This window comes from Gordionus sp. m RMFG-2023, chromosome 2 (assembly GCF_954871325.1).
Source record: "Gordionus sp. m RMFG-2023 chromosome 2, tfGorSpeb1-WG-v2, whole genome shotgun sequence".
Classification (NCBI taxonomy): Eukaryota; Metazoa; Nematomorpha; class Gordioida; order Chordodea; family Parachordodidae; genus Gordionus; species Gordionus sp. m RMFG-2023.
Window position 1 is genome coordinate 50743094 of NC_088776.1, and position 26919 is coordinate 50770012.

Sequence of the window (26919 nt, forward strand, 5' to 3'; positions counted from 1 at the left end):
AATATGAGAACGATTAGTGAAACGATAATAGTATTTTAAATTTTATTCAAGAAAATCGATAATATCTTTTTCTATGTAAAAATATCATTTATATAGATAAAAGAATTTAATTTTCTTTTCTAAATGAATATATATATATATAATGCCCAATTATCAAGTCACAATTGAAAAAAATACAATAAAAAAATAATGCCTTAAACAGTGATAACATTAAAATACATATTGAAAATCACAAAAATCAATAAGTCAAAATTAAACAAAATACAATAAAATAACGCCTTAAACAATGATATCTAAACATTATATCAATTGAAAATATCAAAATATTTTTTTTTACAATATTATAGAAGTTAGTTATTTTAGATAGAAAATAGTAGTATTTGTACCAGTAGATTGTTAAAAATTGCTTTCTAAAGATAAACTTTATAATTCTAGAATTTTACTTTCTAAAAATATTTTTCAATATTAAGAATCTTGCTATAAGAAATATAAAATAAAAACCAAAAAATATGTTAATTTAAATGAATATAATTTGGAAAAAATTTGAATCGATTGGCTGAATATTTATACTCCATTTTGAAAAAAATTTATTTTACAAGCAGCTGTAACTCACAAAGTATATTAATTTTCATTTCCTTAATTTTTATAATTTACTTATATAGTCATTTTTAAAACAAATCATTCTTAATTTGGCTATATTATAAAAGGGAACAATGGAAAATATACTACCTTATAAAAACGGTGGTAGTGAGAATGGGAATGGAAAGAATAATTCTAAATCAGCAAAAGGAAATGGTGATGATAAACATATTGTACCTATACCAGCAATGCAGAAATATAAAGTTTTTTTTACTTGTGTATTATTTTTAAAAAAATATATAGGCGAATACAGGCCTACGGCCACCCAAAAGAATTGCCTATGGAAGTAATGGGCGACAAATCAAATTAAAAGCTAATCATGTCAAATTGAATATTAGTTTGGAAAATCTTTATCATTATGATATTGATATAACTCCAAATAAAATTCCAAAAAGTATAAACAGGTAATAAAAATAAAACGAAATGAATTTTCATTTCAATATAAACAAAATAATAGGCTGATCTTTGAGCATGTTGTTAAGGAAAATAGAGAACAATTTTTCAAAGATAATGTTGCTGCTTTTGATGGAAATAAAAATTTTTACACTATAAAGAAAATGCCATTATCTGATAATGATGAAGTTTAAAAAAATATGATATTATGTTAATGATAATTTTTATTAAAACATTTTAAATATTAATTCATATAATAATTTATAATTTTTAAGTGGACATTAAAGAGTGAATTTATGTTAGAAGACCGAAAATTTGAATACAAAATTAAAATTAAATATGCAACAGAAGTGAATTTATATCAATTAAAAGAGTTCTGGGAGGGCAAGATGACTGATATGCCCCAGGATCCTGTTCAAGCAATTGACGTTGCTATGAAACATATTGCTAATTTAAGGTATATTTAAATTTTACTCAAAAATTACCATTAATGTTTTTATTAAAGTTTATCACTATCAAGTTGCATTTTTATTTTTAGGATGGTTCACCTAAAACAATGGGACATGTCTTAAATATTGTATAGGATACCATTTCAGTCAATTTTTTTGTCCCAGATTTGTTTTTGATATAAAAATAATTTTTTTAATACATAAAATATATTTTCAATATAATCATATTAGAGGACTAATCCTGGCTTGCTAATAATTTTTGCTAAAGCTTCCCAGCTGGCCCATATAAATTTTTAAAAGGTCTCCCTAGGCCTTTTAATTTTTTTCTTCAAATTTTATATCTTCCTCTATGACTATTTATTTCTGCAACAACTCTTTTCTAAATCAATCATGTATGTCAGTGATATATATATCTAAAATTTGATTAAATATTAATTCTAGATTTAATAAAAACTGGGCAATTAAAATTGTACAGAAGCCAAAGATTTGCTAGGCCCTCCCATATTTATATATTTTAAATGTCAGATTTTTAATGGCCATACCTTTGAAAATATTTGATTTATACTAATTTTTAAAAATCATTTATGTATGTTATATTGGTAGACTGCTAGTTCTATTTTATCCCAAAATTTTTCACCAATCTGATTATATTGATTTTTAGTTACCATGTCATAAAGATATCAATATTTTCTATTTTAAAAAATTAACTCAAATGATTGGTATTTTTTTATTCTCCAAAAGTTAAAAATTTCATTTAATTTGCAATGTTGAATATAGGGTTGTTAAAATAGCTAAATAAAGATTTTGGTCATAATATTACCTAAGCCTCGTAATTTTGCTAATTGATTTTTAGTTACCATGCCATAAAAATATCAATATTTTCTATTTTAAAAAATCAACTTCCACAAATGATTTGTATTTTTTTATTCTCCAAAAGTTAAAAATTTCATTTAACCCTTTCGCCCCCAGCGATATCATTTGTCAAAGAAAAGAGATATTAATTTATAAAACAATATTTATTATTTCGTATTTTATCATTAACCTGTCAAAATTATTATTTTATTATATCAAAGTACAAGTAATTCTGGGCACAAAAGGGTTAATTGCAATGTTGAATATAGTGTTGTTATAAAGTGCTAAATAAAGATTTTGACTAAAATATTACATAAGCCTCGAGATTTTGCTAATTGATTTTTAGTTGCCATGCCATTAAAATATCAATATTTTCCATTTTTAAAAATCAATTCACGAATGATTAAATGGGGAATGACTAAAATACGCGTCCCCGAAAACTACGCGTCCCCGGTCAAAACGACTTTTTATTATTATTAATAGGAAATCTTATTAAGCTTTATAATATGAGTTAGAAAATGTTTTTTTTTAATTTAAAAAAAATACGGTAACAAAATAAAATTTATAAAAATTTATTTTTTTAAAAAATAAACTACGCGTCCCCGGTCAAAATACAGTTTTTTTTAAAAAATCAAAACAGATTCATATTTAACTCATTAAAAGAATACAGAATATGTAAATATTATATTTTAAAGTATTTTATAACTTAGTGATTTTTTCAAAAAACACTTTTTTTTTCAAAAACACTACGCGTCCCCGGTCAAAAAACCGTTTTTTTTAAAAATAAAAGCAGATTCATGTTTAGCTTTTCAAAGAGATTCAGAAAATGGTATTAATAAAAAAAATTTAAAAAAAAATTTTTTGGCTAAACTACGCGTCCCTGGTCAAAATACAGTTTTTTTAAAAAAATCAAAACAGATTCATATTTAGCTCATTAAAAGAATACAGAATATGTAAATATTATATTTTAAACTATTTTATAACTTATTGATTTTTTTAAAAAACACTTTTTTTTCAAAAACACTACGCGTCCCCGGTCAAAAAACCGTTTTTTTTTAAAAATAAAAGCAGATTCATGTTTAGCTTTTCAAGGAAATTCAGAAAATGGTATTAATAAAAAAAATTAAAAAAAATTTTTTTTTTGGCTAAACTACGTGTCCCCGGTCAAAATACAGTTTTTTTAAAAAATCAAAACATATTCATATTTAGATCATTAAAAGAATACAGAATATGTAAATATTATATATTAAAGTATTTAATAACTTAGTGATTTTTTGAAAAAACACTTTTTTTTTCAAAAACACTACGCATCCCCTGGTATGACTAAATACTGAATTGCTAAAATGAATTGCTAAAAAGCAATTAATCATAATCAATCAAAATTTTATTATGTATATTTTATTTAATGAAAATTTTTAAAACTTTTTTTAAAATATACTTAAATTATTTTTTTATTAAATGAAGGATACAGATTAATAAAATTTTATTTTGAGTTAATATTATTATAAAAGAAATATTTTCATAGCTTATTAAAACATAAATTTTTTTAAAAATTAAAAAATATATATCCGTAAGAGGGCGTTATATGCGTAAATATGTAAGTATCATTTTAGGAAACCGGAATGATGATTGGATAGCGCTTTTTTTATATTTGGGTATATATACATATGAAAAACCTAAAAATTAAAAAAATTTTTTAGGTTTCTTTGATGTTTAATTAATGAGTAGGTTTAGAATAGTAAAATAATGGAAATTTTCTAAGATAAATATTGCTGGCGTTATTTATCAAAATCTCTTAATTTTTGTTTTATATTTGTATATTTACGTGCTAAGCATTATCCTAAAAAATTTTTTGAAAATATTATGATTTGACCGAATGCGGAGCTTAAAACCGACCACTTACTAAATATTCGATTGACCAAATTTACTAGTAATACAATTTAAAAAATGTTGATTTTCGTTTTATATATCTATAAATACGTATAAAACATAATCCCAAAAAATATTTTTAAAATATCGCTATTTGGTGGATAACCGACTCGTAGCCGACCCAATGACTAAATACTGAATTGCTGGCGTTTTAAATCAAAATATCTTAATTTTTGTTTTATATGTGTATATTTACGTGCTAAGCATTATCCTAAAAATTTTTTTGAAAATATTATGATTTGACCGAATGCCGAGCTTAAAACCGACCACTTACTAAATATTCGATTGACCAAATTTACTAGTAATACAATTTGAAAAATGTTGATTTTCGTTTTATATATCTATAAATACGTATAAAACATAATCCCAAAAAATATTTTTAAAATATCGCTATTTGGCGGATAACCGACTCGTAACCAACCCAATGACTAAATACTGAATTGCTGGCGTTTTAAATCAAAATATCTTAATTTTTGTTTTATATGTGTATATTTACGTGCTAAGCATTATCCTAAAAAAATTTTTGAAAATAATTTGCTCTGACCAATTGCGAGCTCAAATCAAATTATTTTCAAAAGATTTGATTTAGGATAATGCTTAGCTACGTAAATATACACATATAAAACAATGAATTAAGATATTTATGTATCTATAAATACGCACAAGACATAATTCAAAAGTATTTTAAGATATCTCTATTTGGTGGACTAACCGAGTCGGTTATCCGCCAAATAGAGATATTTTAAAAATACTTTTTTGGATTATGTATTATACGTATTTATAGATATATAAATACGAAAATCAACATTTTTCAAATTATATTACTAGTAAATTTGGTCAATCGAATATTTAGTAAGTGGTCGGTTTTGAGCTCGGCAATCGGTCAAATCAAATTATTTTCAAAAAATTTTTTAGGATAATGCTTAGCACGTAAATATACACATATAAAACAAAAATTAAGATATTTTGATTTAAAACGCCAGCAATTCAGTATTTAGTCATTGGGTCGGTTACGAGTCGGTTATCCGCCAAATAGCGATATTTTAAAAATATTTTTTGGGATTATGTTTTATACGTATTTATAGATATATAAAACGAAAATCAACATTTTTCAAATTGTATTACTAGTAAATTTGGTCAATCGAATATTTAGTAAGTGGTCGGTTTTAAGCTCGGCATTCGGTCAAATCATAATATTTTCAAAAATTTTTTTAGGATAATGCTTAGCACGTAAATATACACTTTGATTTAAAACGCCAGCAATTCAGTATTTAGTCATTGGGTCGGTTACGAGTCGGTTATCCGCCAAATAGCGATATTTTAAAAATATTTTTTGGGATTATGTTTTATACGTATTTATAGATATATAAAACGAAAATCAACATTTTTCAAATTGTATTACTAGTAAATTTGGTCAATCGAATATTTAGTAAGTGGTCGGTTTTAAGCTCGGCATTCGGTCAAATCATAATATTTTCAAAAAATTTTTTAGGATAATGCTTAGCACGTAAATATACACATATAAAACAAAAATTAAGAGATTTTGATAAATAACGCCAGCAATATTTACCTTAGAAAATTTCCATTATTTTACTATTCTAAACCTACTCATAAATTAAACATCAAAGAAACCTAAATTTTTTTTTTAATTTTTAGGTTTATCATATGTATATATACCCAAATATAAAAAAAGCGCTATCCAATCATCATTCCGGTTTCCTAAAATGATACTTACATATTTACGCATATAACGCCCTCTTACGGATATATATTTGTTAATTTTAAAAAAAATTTATTTATGTTTTAATAAGCTATGAAAATATTTCTTTTATAATAATATTAACTCAAAATAAAATTATATATTATATGATATTTAATCTGTATCCTTCATTTAATAAAAAAATAATTTAAGTATATTTTAAAAAAAGTTTTAAAAATTTTCATTAAATAAAATATACATAATAAAATTTTGATTGATTATGATTAATTGCTTTTTAGCAATTCATTTTAGCAATTCAGTATTTAGTCATACCCCGCATCCCCGGTCAAAAAACAGTTTTTTTTAAAAAATAAAAGCAGATTCATGTTTAGCTTTTCAAGGAGATTCAGAAAATAGTATTAATATAAAAAAATTAAAAAAAAAATTTTTTCAAAAAAAATTTTTTTTTGGCTAAACTACGCGTCCCCGGTCAAAATACAGTTTTTTTAAAAAAATCAAAACAGATTCATATTTAGCTCATTAAAAGAATACAGAATATGTAAATATTATATATTAAAGTATTTTATAACTTAGTGATTTTTTCAAAAAATACTTTTTTTTTCAAAAACACTACGCGTCCCCGGTCAAAAAACCGTTTTTTTTTAAAAAAAAAGCAGATTCATGTTTAGCTTTTCAAGTAGATTCAGAAAATGGTATTAATAAAAAAAATTTAAAAAAAAATTATTTTTCGAAAAAAAATTTATTTTGGCTAAACTACGTGTCCCCGGTCAAAATACAGTTTTTTTAAAAAATAAAAGCAGATTCATATTAGGCTCATTAAAAGTATTCAGAATATGTAAATATTGTATTTAAAAATATTTTATAACTTAGTGGGCTTTTGAAAAATAACTTTTTTTCTTCATTTTTTGACTAAACTACGCGTCCCCGGTCAAAATACAGTTTTTTAAAAAAAATAAAAACAGATTCATATTAAGCTCATTAAAAGTATTCAGAATATGTAAATATTGATTTAAAAATATTTTATAACTTAAAAAACATTTTTTTTGAAAACACTACGCGTCCCCGGTCAAAATACAGTTTTTTTTAAAATAAAAGCAGATTCATGTTAAGCTTTTCAAGGAGATTCAGAAAATGGTATTAATATAAATAATTTTGAAAAAAATTTCCCCAGCCCTACCAAAGATCATGATAATTTTGGTATTTGAGAATTCAAATAAAATATTTAAAAAAGCCAATGTCTAGCCCATAAAAAATTTTCAAGGATATCTATTTTAAATTTTACCCAAGTTGATTTCTATCACAAATGTAAATTATGATATTTCTAATACCCTTACATTGCAACATTTTTACCTCTTTTTCTCCTAAATATTAATATTTTTATGAAATATATTAATAAAGCATATTTAGTATCGTATACACCTAACTAATTAGTAATTACCCATCAACCCCGTCATTCTGATTAAATTAAATTAATTTTATAAAAAATTTTTTTTTAATATTTATATATAAATATATATATAACATTGAAGGGGGGGCTCAATGGTTAGAACGTTTGCCTTCCGAACGATAGGTTGCGAGTTCGAATCCAGTGTTGCCATAAAAAATTAAAAAAATTTTTTTTTAACATTAGCGAGATAATAATAGCTCTCGATTTATTTAACATTAAGATGATAGGAAAGTTGATAGAAAAAAAAATTTTAACAATAGGAGATAGGAAAGTGAAATTAACGTTAAGAAGATAGGTAAGTTGATAGAAAAAAAATTAACATTACCAAGATACGAAAACGTTCATTTCTTGATTACTTTTATTATATATATATATAGATAGATATATATCATATTAAATCAATGTGTTAAAAAGCTAAAAAATCAACAAAGTTGAGTGTTCAAAATCAGATTCCGTCAAAAGATTAATATACATTTAACATTGATAAATTAAAAATATTAATTATAATTTATTTTTCATTTATGTTAGTAATAAGTTTTTTAAAATAACTTTCTAATCTTACATTAATAGTCAAAATTTATTTAAAAATTTATCATTTTATATGTTTTGTATATGGGAGATTTCAAAATTAAATATACCAGAAGGTTAATATTTTATCTTAATATAGTTTTTATAAAAATCTTTTGAAATATTAAATTATTAAAAATTTTATTTAAGAAATAAAATTTTGATGAAGTTTTCAAAAGATTATTACATGATAGAATTTTAATTTTTATTATAATATATAATCATTTATATGTAAATTAAATTTTATAGCCAATTTTAAACACTCTTCTATAATTTGGAAAAGTTTATTGTGTATTTATTATATCTAGATATTATTTCAATCATAATTTGTCAATTTAGAGCTAGCAGTGCTTGCTAAACCATACAAGTCAATAAAAGCAGTTAATAATGAAAAAAATTTCGAAATCTTGTAAAGGCAATTCATGTCTTTTTTATAATTGGTATTTAGGATTTATGCTATCATAATCTCTCCTTAAGATCTTTATTTTTTATGTCCAAAATGTTTATTAAATTAACCAAAATTAAGTTTCAATTTTTATATATAATTAGCCTCAATTTATAAGTATATGATATATACTACAATACAACAAAATTATTCTATTTGTATCATTATTAATAAATAAAAATACATTTCAATTTATTATGGCCTTAAAAAACCAATGGTTTAGGAAGCCCCTTGAAGTGGTTTGCCTCACTTCGCTATTGGGGATTGTTATGTTAGACATAATTTTGACTTTTACAAAAAATAAAATTTAAAAAAATAAATATATTCTTAAATTTTTTTATAAGGCCCCTTTATAAAGTATTGTTTTCGGTATCTAATCATATTTTATTTTTTATAGTATGTAAAAAAAACCAGAAACTATAGCCAATTTTTTTAAAAATAGGTTAGACTAACCGCAGTCTCTCCTACTATATTCACCAAATTTATAAAACAAATAATTTTATTAATCAGATAAATATATCATTTATTATTTCAAGAAATATACAATTTATTATTTCAAGAAATATACCATTTATTAAATATAATAAGATTACTAAAACATATTTTTTAATAAAATACCATTTATATTATATATTATTATATACAATCGTAATAGGTAAAAAAATGTAAATATTCGTTTGTTGTAAAATAATGTGGGTGTTTCAATCACGGTAGTCTTTATAGAATGTTGTTTCCGACGTATCACGATTTAGTTTTCCAATTTCAATCATTGACCAAACTATAATATGATGTTGTTTTCATCTTCGATATCTATTTATAGTTTATATAATAATTATAATATATTTATTTTTATATGCCTTTTTACCTTCAATAATTATAGTCAAAAATTTCAAATTATAGGACTTTAATAATTGGTAATATTTAAACTTAAAAATAACTATTTATATTGTTATTACAAAAAAATAATTGGATGCATTGTTCTAACTGTACAAACTTTCTCTAATATTAGCTAAACAATATTACATTATTTATACTATATTAATGATTTGTCCCGCTATTGCTTTTGATCTTATATTTAATATATTTTATAGTTATAATATTATGGTTAATTTTCATATTTTTATGTTTCCGCTCTTAGCCACGTGGAGGCAACCAGTTGAAAGAGCTTTTAGGTATTAGTTTAAAAAAAATACCAAGACCATGGATATATAACAGGTTTAAAATTTTAAACCTGAAATATAACCAAAATATAATATATTAAAAAATTTACATTAATTTAAAAAAAAATATTAAACAAAAAATTTATTTGTCCTTATTGGGGATCCATGAATAATCAGCAGTGTGTTTCTTTATTATTCTTCATGTGGAAAAATTTTAAAATCATGGCATGATTAATAATGTGTTTTTCCAATTTATGCATCTCATTTTTTACTTGAGCCAAAGTAATATATATCTTTCCACTGACAACACTAAGATATCTAAATGTTAACCAATAGTTAAAGATAAATTTTTTGTCCAAAATATTTCTTCATTTAATATATTAATGGTGATTTATTTTGGATAAATTTTCAACAGACTTCAGAGCTTTCTTGCATATTTGTATTAGCTCCTTATATCTTATTGATGGTGTCTATCTTGTTTGGGTAATTGTAGATAATGTAATATAAATTGGCAATTAGTAATTTTCTTAATGCTTTAGCAAAATATTTATAATTACTTATATAGAAATTAATGAGAAAAATTCTTTAATTTTTATCTTATAAAATGAAATTATAATATGAAAATCTTATAATTTACTTATTATTAAATTGTAACCTAATGATAAACATGCTTTAATAAATTTATTAAATCAATATATTTATACACCAAAAATATTAATTGCCAAATTTGACTGGTCATTTGACTGATGACTGACTTGCCAACCCTGATCATGATGATTGATTAAAAATTACGCAATTACAGAGTTGTATAAATTTTTTTACCAGAATAATATAAATAAAGATTATTTAGTGGTATATTAAAGATTATAGAAGTATTAAAAAATATTAGTCCCTCATATTAAACAATTAATTTTTTATAAATTTAGCTATTGCTGCTTATAAATCTTTTTTATAAGTCACAAATAATTAGTATATTTTAAATTTATGAATCCCAATTTAATATTATTTTATTAAAATATAACAACACTATTTCATATTTTCCTTTTCAAATTCTTGAGTATTTTTAATTTTCTATATACAATATGTAATCTATAAGTACAACTAAATAATATAGATATAATGTTTAGAGGAATAATAATTGCAAATTTATTTTGTAAGAAACTAGATTATTTAGGCTTTTGTCTTCCAAAATTTATCTATTTTTTTTATATATAGAGAAAAGATAAAAATTTTATAAGTATATATTTATGTTACTTTTAATTGATTAGTTGTCCTTGATAATCCATTTCTAAAAAATACGATATATATATATATATTATATATTGATCTAATTAAACTTACATTATTTATTTGAGCTTTCGTTTTTGGAATCAATTCATATATAATTTTGATGACCGTAAAGAAATTTTCAATAGAATAGAATTGTGCTGAGTATGGTGGTTGATATTCTATTCTATATTTGTATCCATCAATAAGATATTCTTGTGAATCGGGGCATTATCCATGATAATAATTACATTACTGGGATTAATATTCATTGCCTAAAATAATGATGAAGAGCAACCCTTATTAGGGTATCGATAATTCAATAGGATACAGGCCATCTAATTTTTTAATTGGGGCTGATGTTTTTACCTTCCAGGCATCAACAGGTACAACATGTAGATTCATCTAGAAAAAAACTTGTTTTTCTAAGAATATTATCCTTAATGCAGTAAGCCTGTTGAATAATGATTGCCCCAGGTGTATTTCGATGATTAGGCTCTTTTTCAGACCTTTTCAAATAATTTATATTATTTTTTTATCATTTTTAAGAAAACCTGGGGTTAGATTTTTTATGTTATTTTTAAATGTAAATGTGTTATTTGTCATTAAAATATAAGTAACTTTTCTTTTTATGTCTGAGGAATTTTTTACAGCCTTTTTTTATTGAATATTCCTTCAAGAAGCTCATCAATATGGTTAGCAACGTATTTTATCATTCTATCTAATTATGATATTGATAAAAAAATAAATACCAAAATTTCCAATTTATCAGAGGTCAGTCTGCGGTGATGGTAACTGTATACCACCTTCACTAAAAACAGATTTTGAAGAGATTATTTATTGCACACTTTTATAAACAGAATGCACAAAAAATAACAGTATGGCAGAATGTATATTCATTAATTATTATTATAAAAAAATACATAAAAATGGATTACTATCTTATTTTTAAAAATATATGATTTTTTAAAATAATTTTATAATATTGGCCAATAAACAATTTTAAAATTGGTGAAATATCGGCCCGATCCGATATAAAATATCGGTACATCTCTAATTATATAAGATAATTAGATAAAAAGAATTAACATGAATGATGAAATCATTGGGAATTTTGAGTATTATATATTAGTAAATTTTTTCATGGGAATTTTGAGTATTATATATTAGTAAATTTTTTCAGTCACAATGGCTGAAAAATGTCGTTCGGTTGAATGCCAATATCTCACTATATGTACTGAGTTATTGAATTAAAATATTAAGAAAAAATTGGGATATTGGGTCAAATTCTTTTTAATAAATTTAGTGGCATAGCTAGAAATTTTCTATAGGTTATCCACACCAGATCCCCCAATGGAACGAATATCAAATTAATTCTAATTAAAATAACATCAAATTTGACACTTAATAAATTTTATTAAATTATTAGTTACTTTCCCTAAATTTTTCTTAATAAATGATTTTTATTTATAATTTAAAGTTTAATTTATTAATATAAAAGATATTTATTTAAATTATTGCCATGATTATAATTGATATATTACATTAATTATTAGTATTACACATCATATAAATTAGAGTTTGATAAAACAAATTATAAATATTTTTTATAATAAGTTATTTATAAGTGAATATCTTGTAATGTTCATGCATACAAGATCTTTCAAAGTTAAATCAAATCTTTATTTTTAAGCAAAAAACTCTAATAAAATTTCAATTAAGGATATATTATTTTGTTACAATAAATATGAGATAAGATTACAAATGTTTTATAATATATATCAAAAAACAAATATGTTTACTAATTATGAAAATTAACATATATATATTGATAATAAAACTATTATAAATATTGTTTGAAATTTCTTATAATAGTTCAAGTTTTTTTTATTCCCGTCATACTTGACGAGTTATCCACTAGTTATAAATATTGTTTGATATTGATAAAGATTATTTTTAAATTCAATTATTCCCATTTTATGTTAATAAATATATTTTATTTAATCATAAGTGGCTTTTTATCCATTTCTTTTATGACTTCGTTTGGAATGTAATTGATATATCTATATATATTTATGAGCTAACCCATGGGCCAAAGTTACCTATAGTTTTTAGATAATTCTATACCAAATTTCTAACTTGGCCCGACCTTTTTAATTTTGATAAAATTTTGCATACTGAAAGAACATCATTAGAAAGCTCTTCCTAGTACTAATAGTTCCTGATATATCAATGGTCAAAAGTGCCAAAATGACCCTTTTTCGAAACGTTGTTTTAAAATTGAGATAAGTTAAAATAATGAAACTATTAAAGGCCTATTATTGAATGTTAACTCCTTCATTAGGCCAAAATATGGCACACTTTTTAAATAACTTTTTTTGTGAAAAATACACATCTAACCTACTTTAAAGCTATTTTTAAATATATTTTTCACTTAAGCTTTCAAAAAGATTTTTGATATGAAACGTGCAATTGTATATTCCATCTTTAAAAAAATATTGAAATATATGCCATAACAAATAAATATGATCAATTTTTGGGTATGAAATCAAGGATTTTTATAAAATAATATTGTTGCGGTTTTTATTTACATAAAAATTTTTAACCTGAAAGCTTCAAGTGCTTCCCTTTCTGAATTTCTTTGACTTTATTATTTTATTATTCACTTACATCTATTGCAAAAAATTTAAACTTGTGACAGCCATGGGTTTATTAGTTGTTGCAATTTATAATAGATGACGCTATGCTTACTTATTATTAATACAAGATAACTTGTAAAATTTAATTATTTTTATTAGGGGTGTACCGATACCACTTTTTGGAGGTCGATACGATATTAAATTGATATCAACCGATAACTGATACGATGTAATATCTGATTTTATATTCTATAAAAATACCAATCTTTTTTATTTTCAGCATACATCTGGTGTTGCAAAACGACTAACTCATTATTTTATCCCGAAAAATATTACGCAAGTGCTCATATATGGCACAAAGATTTTGACATCTATTAGCGAAATTTCAATAAATATTGAGTTAGCCGTTCTTAAAAATCGGTTCAAATGCAGCAATTTTGAATAACTACATACAACTTATCTCATGTGCCCTTTAATAGTGTAACAGTATAGCATCTATAATTTAACTATACCATAACATAAATCTTATTTTAATGATCAGTTGAATCTAAACGTTTAAAATTTTTTATTAATAAATCACTTATTTATATAACATTAATCAATTTATATATTATGTAAAAATATATTATGTAATTTCAAACAAGTTTTTTAAAAATTAAGACGCCATATTGAGAAATTTAATAATATTGGCGAATAACTCCTATATTTTAAATCTGATAAAAAAATATTTCTCATCATCCCTAGTTTTATAGTAAATGATTATATTTACGATTTCAATATAATTAATAATTAATTGTAAGATAAAAGTCAGTTTTCATGCACCTGCCTGCAATGAATTAAATTTTTCAAATATTTCGATATTAAATATTTTTTTTCACAAAATTATTTATATTAAATGTAAATGCTCAAATAGCGACTTTTAAAAGGTGTTACAAAAAATAGCGTGCTATCGTTATCGCTAGCATTTTCAAAAAATAGCGCACTATTTTTTTTGTATCTATTTCCATAAATAGAAATTATTGCATCTCAATAATAACATTTATATACTGTTCAGGAAGAAATAATTGTTTATCATGCAATGCAGTATTAAATTTAATATAAATATTCAAAAATATTCATTTGAGTATTTTTAGATTTATGTATTTTTTATTTATAATATAAATCTTGAATAATATTTATGGCCAATTGAAACATACCATATTTGGACCCAAAAATAAACTTTCACATAAATTCATCTAGCTTAAAAACTATTATTTTGATATTTTATTTTAAAAATTAAAATTGGGCTATACATTTATATTGTTTGATATAATACTTGTAAGTTTCCTCCTTTAAGATACTAGTCTTGAAATCCTTTTAAAGATTTTAAGCACTTTAATTATAAAATAATGCCAGAAGTTATGACATGTATTAGTTAGTGGAAAACAAAAATGGTAAGAATAAATTTTGACAGCGTGAAATAAATAATATCATTACAGCATCCATATAATAGACACAATTATATTTAAATTATATTGCAATATCTTCTATTTAAAAAAAGCGAATATATATATCAGAAGCTATTTCAGAAATAATTAATAATTCAGAACTAAGAAGACCTTTAGATTTAATAATAAACCTACAATTTCACAAATCAGCTAAGGAGCCTATAAATTATATAATTTTTTCTTATGCCACACTAGAGTATGTGCAGAAGAGATAAGGTTAATTTAGTAAATTGATCTCAATACCAGGGACGTTCATATGGAAAATAATAATTTAACAGTGAAGCCCATCAAAGATGACAGGGCACTTATTATTATTGCAAAACGAAATTATCAAAGCAAGAACTTAATCTGATGAAAAGCTGAAAATAAATAATATTTTTCATGAATTTTAATTTTTTATTTGCAAAATTAATAAAAAAATTTAAATTTTTTAAAATTTTTTTTTATTATAATCGCACCTAAATAATTTCATTTCATGATATTAATGCTGGAAAATCTTATTGTTATTTAAAAATGAAAGTTTAAAAAATAATTTAACAAAAATGCATATCTATTTCTAAAATTTTATTTCTTTTTTTTAAATCGCAAAAACTAATAAACCCATGGCTGTCCCATATAGGTTGAAATTCGGAGGGTGAACTTTCCGTTTCAAACAACTTTAAAAATTTCAAGATTTTATAAAAATTTATATATTATATAAGGCCTTTGATAGAGTTACAAAATGACATATAATTTTTATTTTTGGCATCATTATTTTTTTAACTTTTCTCGATATCTTATTTTTCGTAAGAGTCATTTTTGGCACTTTTGACCATTGATATCACAAGAACTATTATTACTAGGAAGCTGATGTCCTTCTCAGTATGCAATATTTTATCAAAATAAAACGGTCAGGCCGAAAAGTTATCATTGGTATCGAATTAAAAGAAGCCTTTTGGCGTCATTCATTATTCCAACAATATTTAGATTTTCCTTATAGATATCTACTGAGATTTATAGTATAAAAAATAATATAATTCATTCAAACGATTGAAATAAGAAATAAAGTTTAGAAAATTAATACCAAATAGTTAGCAACTAATAATTTTAACTATGCATTTATTATTTTATATGGGTATTATTCGAATATAAGCATAATTTTGAACATATAATCTACATATTTAAGCTCTGGTAAGGGTCCAAACTTCAAAATCACCACGTTGCTATGCCACTGAGTTATATTATTAAAAATATTAGACTAATCAATACACAATGCCAATAAAGTTTAAAAATATTTTTTTCATTTTTACTTGTTTTTATCGATTTTGCCATGAAGGTATATATAGACACCACTTACATTTTTTTACACTCAAATAGAATGGTAATAGTGATGTTTCTAAAGTTTTATAAATATCGGTTTGACCCAATTTTCGTCATTAGGATTTTTAACTTTATTCAGTGAATAAAAGGTCTAGAAATTATTTTTTATTTTCTTTATTTTGATACTAGATTTATTATATATAATTGCTAAATTTTTAATCAATCCATAATTTAATGATTAAAAACACTTACCAAAAAAGAAATTTTTTTATCCTTTGACCTTGGATATCTTTAAGATATCTTCTAAGAACCTATTTATATATAAATATTCATCCATACCAAAAATCATGTTTTTTGATCAATTTGGCATGGAATGGTCCAACTAATATTAAAATAATTTTTTAAAATAATTCCAACAATTTATATTGATTATATGGGATTCTAATTTCTACACTACAATAACTTTTGGAACGAAAAAGATTACAACGATTTTATTATATAAATAAATTATCTATCAGTGTTGACATACTTTTAATTTGAATATAACCATTAATTTAATTAAATATGATAATAGTTTTTTTAATATGACTTATGTTATGGTATTATTAGGCATAACACACAAAATCAGATTAATCATAATGGATTAGTAATCAGTCAATATCAATTTAATAATGGAGTGAATAGGCCTCCAAAAAGTTGTATCGATACACCCCTAACTACAACTAATAGTTATTAATTTTTATTTACTAAGCGGGTCGAGTCGTTTTCCACTTATGCCATTAAGTACATTTTGATCCAATTTTTTTAAATATTGTAACATGCCAAATTACCCAAACTCAACACAGTCTAACTATATACTATGGAGATTTATATTTACCAACATTATTACTGTAAATATAGACTAAATAATAGTGTAATAAAATTCACATTTATTTTACACTATTTTTCATTTCTTTAAAGGCAAATTCCTGTGGGAAGATCCTTATATTCTCCCCCCGATGCCATGAAGGATTTAGGTGAAGGATGCGAACTCTGGATGGGTAGATTTCAAAGCGTCAGACCAACCCAATGGAAAATGACTCTTAACGTAGATCGTGAGTAGACAATTTTTACACATTTTTGCCAATTCCTTTTTCAATTTGGATTAATTATTTTAAAATATGTTTAATTATAGTTGCTGCAACAGCTTTCTACCAACCAATTTCAATGATAACATTTATAAACGAATTCTTTAGGAGTAGACAACCAATGGTAAACCTCTCGAATTATCAGAGAGTTCAGCTCCAGAAGGAGCTTAAAAGTAAATCATCCCTTAACATTTTATATATGGTGAAACATTCAAGGCGAATATACTATTTGGGGCATTATTAGTCCTAAGGTTTTAGAATTCTAATCAAATGCTCTTTTATGTTTCCTTATTTTATATTTGCAACAAACGAATATGAAAAAAATTTCCTGATAAGAAACACTGAGTGCATTAAGTTCCTAAAAATAAATAAATATTGCATACTCCCTTTTATGGCCAGAAGGTCAGTGGTAAAATATAATAATTTTTTTAGATATTTATTGTTACCCCCCCCCCCCCCCTTCCCCCCTCCTCATATAATTTGATATTTTTTATATTACCTAAAGCTCTATGCCCACTCGAATTAAAATATTGCTATTAGAATAAATAATGTTTATTGTTTTGAATTTAAAAATCAAACGTTGCTTAGAAAGGTGCGCTGATAATGAAATTGTGGCAGCAGAATTTCTTATTTAAAATATCGGTCATTGGAGACCCCAAAATTTTTTGTTTGAAAAAAAATTTTTATTCAAATTTATTTGAAACAACTTGTAATAGTCTTGTTCTAACTCTTAGAATATCTTTTTTATCCTTGAGTATTGGATATTTGCTTCTGAATAAACATCCTTTTCTCGTAAAAATATTATATGTACCACATCTTTTATGCAATAATTCTGTTTCACAATATTTAAAGTGGACTGGAGTTCCATATTTAGCTATTCACGACAGAACTTTAAACATCTAGGTTCGAAAAGTATGGCATACTTTATAGGAGACAATTTGATACCTGAAATTAATATGTGATCAGATAATCAAGTATAATGTTGGATAATAAGGAAAAGATAAACGAGTTACTTTCTTTTTTATGTATTGCAAAATCTGGTGGTAGTGCACCTTTCGTATTAATTTAACGTCATGAAATTGTCCAAAACGTCAATAACATGTCTTTTCGTGTCAAGGTGTCATTTAGGTTGAAAATATAATAAGGATATTCATAGCCTGGCTTTTGCGATTTATTGGTACCATATATTTGTTATTGTAATGTAAATATTTTAAGTCTACTACTTTTTACCTAGCCCTTAGCAATAATAAAAGAATAAATCCTCTACCGCTATTTATTCCTGATTAACACCAATCTAATAACTATAGACCAGCATTTCGTTCCCCGTAACCAATATTTTAAAAAATTTAAAAGCCATTTAATGTAAATATAATGATTTCAATACCGCCCCCTTCTCTAACTTATATTTTATTTTTAGATTTGAAAGTAAGAGTGAACCATCAAGGAAGCGTCAAGAGGACCTATGTTATTAGGGAGCTAACAAAGGTTCCCGCTACTCAACTCAGGTGAGAATTCGTTTATTTTATTTTTAAATTTTCATATTTAACAAATAATAGAGAATTTTGCATATACTTTAAACTTTTTTGAATACTTAGTTTATAATTTTTTAACGTGCTTATACAGCTTTAGCATGGAAAGAGATGGAAACAAGGAAAACGTAACAGTTGCTGACTACTTTTCCAATCACTACCACCAACAATTGAAGTTTATTTCTTACGACTTTTATTTGAATGGTTGTCTTATAAAGATTTTTATATATGGGTTTTTTGGTTACTATATTTTATTTTGAATAAAATATATGAGTTTTTCCGTGTTCAATTTTTTCCTATTTTTCTGCTCCTGACAATATGTAAAAATCGTCATTTTTTATACATTCTCTACCACCTAATATTTTATGAATGGGTGATTGAACTGATCCAATAATGATAATAATTATCAAGGCATTTATTTATCACCTATAATTTATTTGAATTATTTAAGGTATCCGAATCTACCTTGTCTGAGAGTTGGGAGCTTACAGAAGCAGATATATTTGCCAATGGAGGTTATTACAACAATACCTACGTCTTTGCTGGCAATTAAAAAATGCGCCAATACGCGTTTTTTGCAAAACAGTGTTAAATGCATAAAATTCACGAATATTTGTTAGAACACTGCTGATAATAAAATACACATATGCGTATTTTTAATTGCTAGTGAAAACCTAGGTTATATAATATTTTTTTGAAAATAAATAAGAGCCGTGTTACTCATTTAGGATTTCTCGCTCATCTTTTCTAAATTTAAAAGAACCATAAAATTTATTTTAATAAATTTATTGTAATTAAACCAAGATAGACTAGATTTTTTAAAATTAAAATTGCCTTTTACATATAACTATTTTTTCTGTAATTTATGGTAATTGTTGTACTATTTATTAATGTTTCATTTAGGTTTGCACTTTGAAAGATGGGCAGAAGAAGAACAATAAGCTCAGTGATAATATGGTCGCTAATATGATCAAGGTATTTCAAGTTCTGATCAAATATCTTTTATGAAATATTTTTATAAATCTTAAATTTTATATCATATGTGCCTTGCTGCATTGTGCGACATTCTTTACTCTAATTCTTTGTATGCAAAAATTTATGTGAATTGCAATAAAAATTAGAAATATCGGGAGTTTAAGGGAGAACCCCCCAAACTGCTCTCATTTTTTTGCGTTTGTTATAGCAGAAAATGGGTTAAAAATATAAATACATTACATTAATATATGATTTCTTTAAATATTATAGTACACAGCCATCCCAGCACCAGAAAGACAGAAGAAGATATTGGGCCTGGTAACAATTAATTATCACCATTATAAGATTAATTATGAATGCTCTCATTCTAACTTTTTTGATGCAGCTTATTTAAAGATTCGAAATTAATTTTAATTTAATAATTGTATTTTAATGATAAGATATTGTAATGGATACATTTGTTCGATATATATTATTATATTGACTGAAATTTTTAAACTTATTGTTGTTTTCAGATTAAGGAGGCCAACTTCAATTCAGACCCAATCATGAAAGCTTTCGGGATTACTGTTGACGACAAGTTGATGGACGTGGATGGTAGGGTTATAGACCCCCCTACTATATCCTATGTCGGAAGAAACGTGAGTATTTTAGCAATTTAAATTAAACGGACAGTTAGAAGGCATATTTAACGTTTGATATGTTTGTTAGAATTGGGATGTCGGCCACTTTTTAACTAAGTTACATGTGCAATGTTTCATTTTTTATTGTGAAGGATTTTTGACTAGGCGTATTAAAGATGATAGTTTTAATTGACGACTCAACTAGTATGGCTTCATTTGTTTTGATTAGTTCCAGTTCAAATATTAATAAAGTTTTAAAATCAAATAATATTAAATTATTAGGATGTGAAACTTATATGGATTAGCAATATTTCAACTTTAGATCATTTACAGTGATACGAAGAAATATATTCTGGATTGTTTATGAAATTTTTCATATTCTATAATTTATATAAAAATTGATAAAATTAGAAGACAATATTCTGATTTTTAAAACATCTAATACACTATTTTATCCAAAAAAGTATTACTCAACCCTTTCGATTTTGCTCAGAGATGAAAAGTTTTGGACATTTATTAACTAAATTACGAATCTTAGGCAATATTTTTCTAGCTAAAATATAGTTAGTCGTTTTTATAAATCGTGGATTTTAACAACTTATTCAAAGCAATTGCCTGCATATCATATGGGTATTGATATTTGGCACAGCGTGGCCTATAAGCCGAAAAAAATTATTGGGCTGGGAATTTTTAAAAATGTTAATTCAGATAATTAAGCAAACTTATGCTTGTTTTCCTTTGTAAAAAATATATAGGCAATATACATGCATGAAATATATTTTAAGAGCTGGGCCAAAAATTTAGTAGAAAATTTTCACAGGCTGAACACTAGCCTCTGGTTATAATATATAGGAAATATCTTTCTAATCAAATTTAAAGATCCCCTAAGTAAATGATTAAAAGTCAGGGTATTTAATCTATATCATGAACCAGAACTCTGATATTTTATTGAACCAGTACCATGAAACACGAATTTTTTTAAATGTAGAGTTCAGAGTTCAAGAATTTTTAAAAAAATATTTAAAATTTTCTATATTTTTATTTATATTTTTTTAAATTATAAAAAATTTGAACAGCATTAAAAAATAACATAATTTATAAAAAAAAACGTCATTTTTCTACTTTTTAAGATTAAAAACATTTTTTGTAACTAGAAAGATTTCTGAAACCTGGGTTCGCAATTGTTAAAAATTTCGAAATCTCATTAATTGCGTATTTCAGAACATTTTATTTATTCTTTGCAGTCCTGGCACTGTCCTGGTATATGATTTTTTTAAATACCCAGGCCATGTTTAAATATTTATTTTTAAATAACAACAGACATGGTTTAATATTTAAAATCGCCCTTATTGTTTATAAAAAATATATTTTTTTAAAAATAATCTCGACTGGGTGGGGCTTGAAAATATAAAACACATGCTGGGCCGAAAATTAAAATTTGGGTCGATTCAAAAGAATTTTAAATCTGCACTAGACCATATAATACATTAAAATAAAGATGAAAACTATTATGGTAGAAAAAAATCAAAATCAAAAAATATTATTTCAATTTTTTTAAAAATACTTTGACTTAATTCCCGATTTAAATCAAATTGACTTTTTATTTAATATTTTTTTAATAAATGATAGACTAGTATGGCCAGTATAAATCCACAAAAGGGAGTATGGGACATGCGAAATGGTGAGAAATTTATCAAAGGATCCACTATATCTAATTGGGCATTGATGTGCTTTGAAAATCAGAATAGGTGCGCACCTCCTATGCTAAAAACTTTCTTTTCCGAGCTATCTAAAATAGCTACAGAGATGGGCATGAAGTTCAATCCTGCCCCAGTCTTCAACACCTATGTTAGGTATCTCTTTTTCCTTTTAATGAATGCTTTTACCAAATATTCAACAAACTTTTTTTGTTTTAACTTTGGGCTCAAAATAATTTTTTCCCAGGACAAATAAAATTAAGCATTAATTTAAATAAAGTAAATTTCTTTTTAATTTGTTAACTCTTCAGCTATATTAGATAGTTAAAATTCTCTTATCATTCTTTTTGAATAAATAAGTGAATAAATGGATTTGAGTTTTCTCTATGTTTCACAAAAAATATTTAATTTATGTTATTTACTCTAGGGAAATAAGCGAAGCTGAAAATGTATTCAATCACATTATCAGGCAAAGTCAGACTAACAATACACAATTGGATCTCATCGTGGTTATTTTGCCTGGCAGGAGTACACTTTATGGTTAGTTTATGGTTTACATTTATATAAATTATGATTATATGCTTTGATTTAAAGACTTAAGCGTAAAATTGAAATTTGAATTGTCATAAGTTATATGTTGGTCAATGTCTTAAATATATGCCATTGAAAATCTAATGCTCTAAATTAAACTATTTGCTCTTGGCATATATGATAATTTTTATTTGCCTCAAGTTTTTTAATTATTTTTTACTTTTTCACTTGAGGAACTCAACCAATTTATTAACAAAAGAGACTCTTTAATGAGCTTTGTCAAGGACAAATTTTTAGATATTGAAGAACAAATCAATTATTAAAATCACCAGAAATGTTTTGATACTGAGAAAGATATATTTATAAATTATCCCGATTTGTGTATCGATAAATATATTCATTTTCTATTACTGCGACATTATTTTATTTATAGGTGAAATCAAACGATTAGGAGACGTTGTTTTTGGAGTTGTTACACAATGTATACAGGGCAAGAACATTTTTAGACCAAAGCAAAGCCTGTACGTCAACCTCTGCCTCAAGCTCAACGCCAAAAGCGATGGCATCAATGATGCCGTTCAGTTTCCTTTCAAGACTACACTCTTCAAGGATCCCGTTATAGTTTTTGGAGCTGATGTTACGCACCCCACCCCAGGGGATAACAAAATGCCCTCCATATCAGCCGTAATTTACATTTTCTATTTTATATATACCTTAAACACAGGTTTTGGGCTAGATACTTTACTCATTAAACCCCTTTTTAATAAAATAATTCTATTTATTCAATTGCATTTTATAAAAAATAGTTTCTCAAAAGGCATTTTAAATTAAAAAACTTTAAGGTTGTGGCAAGCATGGATTCTTACCCTCACAAATATACTGCAGTGGTTAAAGCCCAAGGTCATAGGGTCGAAATTATAGAGAATTTAAGCGAGATGATCACCATTTTACTAAAGCGTTTTTACAAAAGTACTGGGGCCAAACCTAGAAAAATAATTTTTTACCGTGATGGTGTGAGTGAAGGCCAATTTCTCCAGGTTTACATTGATTTTTTATATATTATTTTTGATTTTTAAATAAATTCGCCATTGTTTTTACAATTTTTATCATGTTGAATATTAACAAATTATTCACATGACTAATTTTTAATTTTTGCTACTTTTTAAGGTTTTGCAGTTCGAAGTATGTGCAATTCAAAAAGCTTGCTCGATGTTGGAAAAAGATTATCAACCCCTGATAACTTTTGCGGTTGTACAAAAAAGGCATCATACCAGATTATTTTGTGCTAATCAAAGAGATGAGGTTTTTAATTACCTATGTTTATAATATATTTGTTTAATGTATTCCTCCGTGAGTTTAAGCAGCTTAGATATATACTTTGTCCAGATTTATTTATAACATTGGCCTTGCTAGTTCCATCATTTAGCATGCGTAATTGAATTGGTATCCGAGAAAAGTGATCTCTTCATCTTCGCTATTTTGAGCTCTTACCACTTTATAACTATTTGATTGTTTTATAAGCCAATCAATATTAGACCGTTAATTGTCAGACATTTCCGATCTTAAAAAATCCGCTTTAAAAAAGGCATCTATCATTGAATATCTACAACTTTGACCATGAATGGTATAAAAATAAGATAATTTATACATTGGGCGAAAAAATATAAATACGATATAGAATTTTATGATATTACATTTATTAAACACAATATTGACAAATATTATATTGGCATAATTTATATTTTTTTAAATAAATCAGCATGGATGTTACAGCTGACATAGATCTTATTAGCCTTTGACACATTTTGCCATTCACTTTTTCTATCGTGAATTATTTGTGTATATTATCCACATTCATTTTCGGTGTTTCAGTGAGTAATAAAAGATATCTAGGATATTTCTACTTTGTTTTAAGAGTGATTTTATAAGTGGCCGCTTAGTTGTTTTCTGAGCAGTTGAAATACTGCATAGATCAATTATGAGAATTTATCAGGTTTTAGTTTGAAATACATTGCATAAAAGGGTAAGGGTTCCTCTTGTGGCTGCAACAATCACTATTGAGTATTTATTCCATTAAATCTTTTTAAATCGATAATCACTTTGGCCCTTTTTTTCACGCCATAACTTTAATTGTTTATATGGGATTCGATAATTTTATCTTTTATTAAATAAGTTGTTTTATGTGATATAAAAGTTTACTTTAGCAGGATAAGAGGTATTATTAATTACATTTGTTTCATTTCATGGGTTCATCTAGAATTTTTAAAAAATATTAATCAATATTATTATAAACATATTTTAAGTGCGGTAAAAGTGGAAACATACCACCAGGAACAATAGTAGATAAAGGGATAGTGCATCCACGAGAAAACGATTTCTTTTTATGTAGCCATGCTGGGATACAGGGCACATCTCGCCCAACTCATTATCACGTCTTATGGGATGACAATAATTTTAATGCAGATGATTTCCAAAGTCTGACTTATGCATTATGCCATACATATGTGCGCTGCAACCGAGCTGTTAGCATACCAGCTCCTGCTTACTACGCACATCACGTGGCTTTCCGTGCTAGACACCATATTGGAGATATGATCATGAGGTAAATATAAAAAATAACAAAAAGATTAAAACTAATAGTATCTTGACGGATTTTCGATAATTTAAAAAAAACTTTAAAAATAAATTTTTTAAAAAGACGAAATTTCATTTTTTTACAATTCTAGTAAATAATATATTTATTTATAAACATATTTAGTGACACCGCCTCATCTTCCACTCATGCTAGTGATTCCACCCCAACTCTTAATTTAGAGAAACTTAATGCTGCTATCACCATTCAGGCTAGTACATCACAAAAAATGTACTTTGCTTGAAAAATATGGCAATATGTTAAACCCTACCCGGATGATGCTATTAGTACTTATGTATAGTTTTATATATTATGAATTATAATGTTAAATACTTATAGCATTTTTTATTTTTCTTAATCTCATTTTTATACCAATAATTTTTCATTATACATTTCAACAAAATGGTTGGATTGTTAATTTTATTAACATTTCATATAATATATCTCCCATTTAAAATTATTCAGCGTTATTTTAATTTATATATATATGATTTGCATTATAGGATATTAATGTTCAATATACATATTTTTTATTAAAATTAGAATTTATATCATCCACTCACAAAATATATGCTCAAATTTTATATTATTAAAACATCTTTATTTACACTAAATAAATATAGTTCATAGATTGCATAATCAATTAATTTTTATACCATATAGCATGATTTGCATTATAGGATATTATAATGATCAATATACGAATATTGTTTTATATTAAAATTAGTATTTATGTTATCTACTCATAGAATATAGGCTCAGTGCTATAAAACTTTTATTATAACAGCATTTTATATATATATATTAAATAAAATACAATTGTATTATATCAAAAAAGTATATAATTTTAAATGTTACATAATAAATTAATTCTCATCCAATATATCGAATCGGCCCAATATTTTAAACTTTTTAAATATATAATTTAAAACATAAAATATAAAACACTTGATTTAAAAATAATTAGAGATATTTCAAATATTGAACATAAAATAAATAAATTCTAAAAGATTTAAATCGACGGGGAATCACATTTATCTTTTATTTGACAATAGGTCAAAATTTAGTCCTTTATATTATGGATGCCAGAAATCAACTTTAAGAAACCTAATTTTATTTTGATCTAAGGTTATTTTGAGATGTTCTATTATTTATATATATGTTGGTGAAGTATATATTTATTATCTTTTACTATACTTGTAATTGGATCATATTTGTAATCTAGATTACATAATTTCTAATTTGTCTTAGTGCCCAATTAAAAATATTTTCAACATTTATATTTGTTTAAGGCCTTAATAAATTAATTCTGCTAGCTTGAAGGGTTTTATATTTTCTCACAAATTGTATTTATGTGCACAATAAAAAAATGTAATCCTGTTATATGAGAGTTTTTTGTGTAATATTATTATATAATTAAAAAAAATTCCTAGAAAAGTAAAATAGTATATAAATTTTTTATGTCTAATCACAATCCGCATAGTAGCTTAAACCTTAAACATATGCTTTTGAA

At 24.7% G+C, this 26919-nt stretch overlaps 1 protein-coding gene across 1 annotated transcript; it reads left to right on the forward strand.

Moving 5' to 3' along the window:
- The first annotated feature begins 542 nt into the window (after positions 1–542).
- LOC135925257 (protein argonaute-2-like) lies at positions 543–25996 on the forward strand. The gene is made up of 20 exons (XM_065460488.1): positions 543–616; positions 708–842; positions 883–1043; positions 1097–1220; positions 1308–1489; positions 17253–17386; positions 17467–17592; positions 18837–18924; positions 19043–19123; positions 19400–19463; positions 19852–19923; positions 20194–20241; positions 20439–20564; positions 22176–22399; positions 22671–22783; positions 23208–23458; positions 23617–23811; positions 23942–24076; positions 25078–25376; positions 25533–25996. The coding sequence occupies exons 2-20, from the start codon at positions 714–716 to the stop codon at positions 25648–25650; spliced, it is 2670 nt and encodes an 889-aa protein (XP_065316560.1). The 5' UTR covers positions 543–616; positions 708–713; the 3' UTR covers positions 25651–25996.
- Positions 25997–26919: the final 923 nt, after the last annotated feature.